Below are 2,942 nucleotides of genomic sequence, written 5' to 3' on the forward strand. Positions count from 1 at the left end.
GCATGATGAGAGATAGTTGTCATGGCTGCTGTGCTGGCTGTGTTCCTGCTGTCTCACAGGCCCTTGGGCCTCAGCCTTGTAGAATGGAATTGCACAGGTCATCTGCTCATGCATCACCTCCAGATTCTCCCTTTGGGTATCTCTGTGAGCTTACCCTCCCCTGAGCTAAATGTCATCTCTGTGTGTTCTACTTGGGAAGCTGACAGCCTGGAAGGTTTTCTCAGTTCACTCAAGTCTGTTTTCTCTCTCACTTGCTTGCTTCCCCTGCCCACGCCCCCAGCGATGTCTCCTTTAAACTCTAATTTAGTCCTGAGAAGAGTAAAAATATTCTACCCTAGAGAGAACCAGAATGCCTTTCTCTAATGTTGGTCCAGCCATTATTGTGCTAATTTATCTATTGTATTCATTTCTGGGAAGCCTAGGTAGGATCCTAAGTCACTTACCTTTTTTTTTTTTTTTTTTTTTTTTTTTTTTTTTTTCCTCTCCTTCCCCCCCCCCATTAAGTAAGAGCTGTAGAGGGCAGATTGAACTATGCCTGCAGGGCAGCACAAAGTTATTGTATGGGATAATAACCACATAGAATTTGTAAAAATCTGCTAAAATGCTTGCATTAATTTTTATAATATATCGGTCCCAAAGTGCTTCTGATGTAGCAATGTAAACATTGTTAAATAAATTTATTGTTAATGTAACAATGTAAACATTGTTAAATAAATTAAACATAAATTAAACATGTATATAAATAATCTGGATGAATATAGAGAGGTTAGCATGGTGTCTGCTCATCCGAAAAGACAGTCCCTTCTGAATGAAGTATATTGGCATTAGTCATAAAGTTACTTTTTCCTCTACTTACATATATTGTTCCTGTTCTGTAGTAATTTTAAACTTTACAGAAGCAATATTTTGTGTTCTGCGATACTTCTTTTTGCTAAACTAGGGCGAATTATATTTACTGAAGAAAAATCCCTCTTTGGATTTTTATTCACCTGTAGGTACATCTGATCTCTTAAGGTAAAAGAAAACATTCAGTAGTAGTAATAAAATGTTTCTTTTTCCTTTGAGGTATTCCTGGTTTATCAGGACAGAAAGGTTATCAAGGTCTCCCAGGTGATCCAGGTCCACCGGGATTTAGTGGCCCACCAGGTGTGCCAGGATTGCCAGGTAAGTAAACAAGGGCTCAGATGGACTGGTTTGATATGTAAAAAATTGCATGTGTTTTTATCACATGGGATTGGGATGTTAATCCAGGTATATCTAAGCAAAGCCTAAGGATTTACACTTAAAGCTGCAGCACAGTTGTGGGACATTTGAAATCATTATCCAAACAGCATGCTTTGAGCTCTTTCCTTCTAACAGACCCAAAAGCAATTTTAAGCTGATCCCATTGAAGATTGGAATAGCTTTTAGGATTACTGGAAAAGTGCTTGCTGCTTGAGCAAGCAACATGACTGCAGGATCTGCCAACAGGACTTGCCTGTTTCATATGTTTATTTCTTGTATTATTAGTCATTATACTCGTACTTTGCAAATGGCCAAATGAATGTATTGCAAAGGCTGTCCAGATGTCACATCTTTGCTTTCAGGAATTGCAAGGATCAAGAAAACGAATTCTGTTTTGCACTGCTTCTTCCTGCAGCTGTAACAAATCATCTGAAATCTTGAATCTTCGCTCACTATGTCTAATATAGGTCTTGCTCTAAATATCTTGTTGGGCTTGGGGAATTTTTTTAACCATCCAGGACTCAAACTAGTTTGAGCATTGTAGGTCGCGTTTAATTCTGTAATAGAAGCTAGTGAATACCTATTGCAGATGAGACAGAGATAATGTGTCCATTCTGCAGAACAACTCATGAGAGACCAAGTCACACCAGTATTAAATTGTTTCAGACATTTACTAAATCATGCACTGAGATTTCATTAGACTAATCTTCAAAACAAAGAAGTAGTTGCCCTGATCAAATCTAGGCTCAGAACAAACTGAAGATGTTTAATATTTCACTACAAATGGGTGTGAAAAAGCATTTAGGAGCAGTATGAGGTCTAAAGCAACTCCACATCTATTGCCTTTGTAATTAAATGACAAGCATATTCATATGAGAATGCATGAATATCAGAAACTTTTAATTATTGCCATTAATTAACTAAAACCACAACTTTCCTAGGCGTCAAGGGAGACACGGGGCTTCCTGGGCAGCCTGGACCAACAGGACCTCCAGGGTTAAAAGGTGTCATGGGAGAGATGGGTCTTCCAGGTTAGTTTCTGTGCTTGTATTTTATTTCATTTTGGCCACTGTTTTCCTTTTATATAGTACAAAGGTGGATCTTGTGTGCAGTATCTAGTAAAATATTTAAATGGCAATGCAGATGAATACATAAAGCCTTACATACATATTTGTTGAAATAGTACATAAGAAATTGGAAATACCCATTAAAACAGAAAATGCAAATAGCAAATATATTGTAAATAGATATTACTTTAAAGTGCTTACAGATGTAGAAGCAGACTGATCTACATTTTGTAACTTTCATCCTTTTCTGGTTTCTCAGAAAGTTCAGAAAAAACATGATTCTGTAAACCCACCTGTCAGAAGACAGGCATCAGACACAAGCAAAAGGGGAAAGAGAAAATGAATTCCATTATTTAGAAAGATTGCTGAAACAAAAATTCCGGTTTCTGACGATTCTAATATTAAATTGTGCCTAGATACTACAAAGAAATATTTGGATTTGTGTAAATTAAGAATAAAAAAAAGAAAGCTTAGAAATGTCATGCAAAAAGCCATAAGAGATTTTAGATAATTGTTTTAGTTGGTTTTTAAAAATAAAAACACATTAGGTATTCAAAGCCAGCCAGTCAATTTGTTAGTGCTTTTTAGTTCAGTTGCTGTAATTTGAGTGATTTCCCTAAACCACTGCAGAAGTTTTATTTATATTTATAA

General features: G+C 36.4%; 1 protein-coding gene across 1 annotated transcript in view; it reads left to right on the plus strand.

Moving 5' to 3' along the window:
* The window catches only part of COL4A5 (collagen, type IV, alpha 5), a 60,728-nt gene that overhangs the window by 38,291 nt on the left and 19,495 nt on the right, over positions 1 to 2,942 (plus strand). The window contains exons 33-34 of the mRNA XM_009584801.1: positions 1,066 to 1,164; positions 2,166 to 2,255. Coding sequence (XP_009583096.1) covers positions 1,066 to 1,164; positions 2,166 to 2,255 — 189 coding nt within the window. The remainder of the gene's footprint in view (positions 1 to 1,065; positions 1,165 to 2,165; positions 2,256 to 2,942) is intronic.

The sequence above is a fragment of the Fulmarus glacialis genome, unplaced genomic scaffold, assembly GCF_000690835.1.
Source record: "Fulmarus glacialis isolate BGI_N327 unplaced genomic scaffold, ASM69083v1 scaffold35429, whole genome shotgun sequence".
In the NCBI taxonomy this organism is placed as follows: domain Eukaryota; kingdom Metazoa; phylum Chordata; class Aves; order Procellariiformes; family Procellariidae; genus Fulmarus; species Fulmarus glacialis.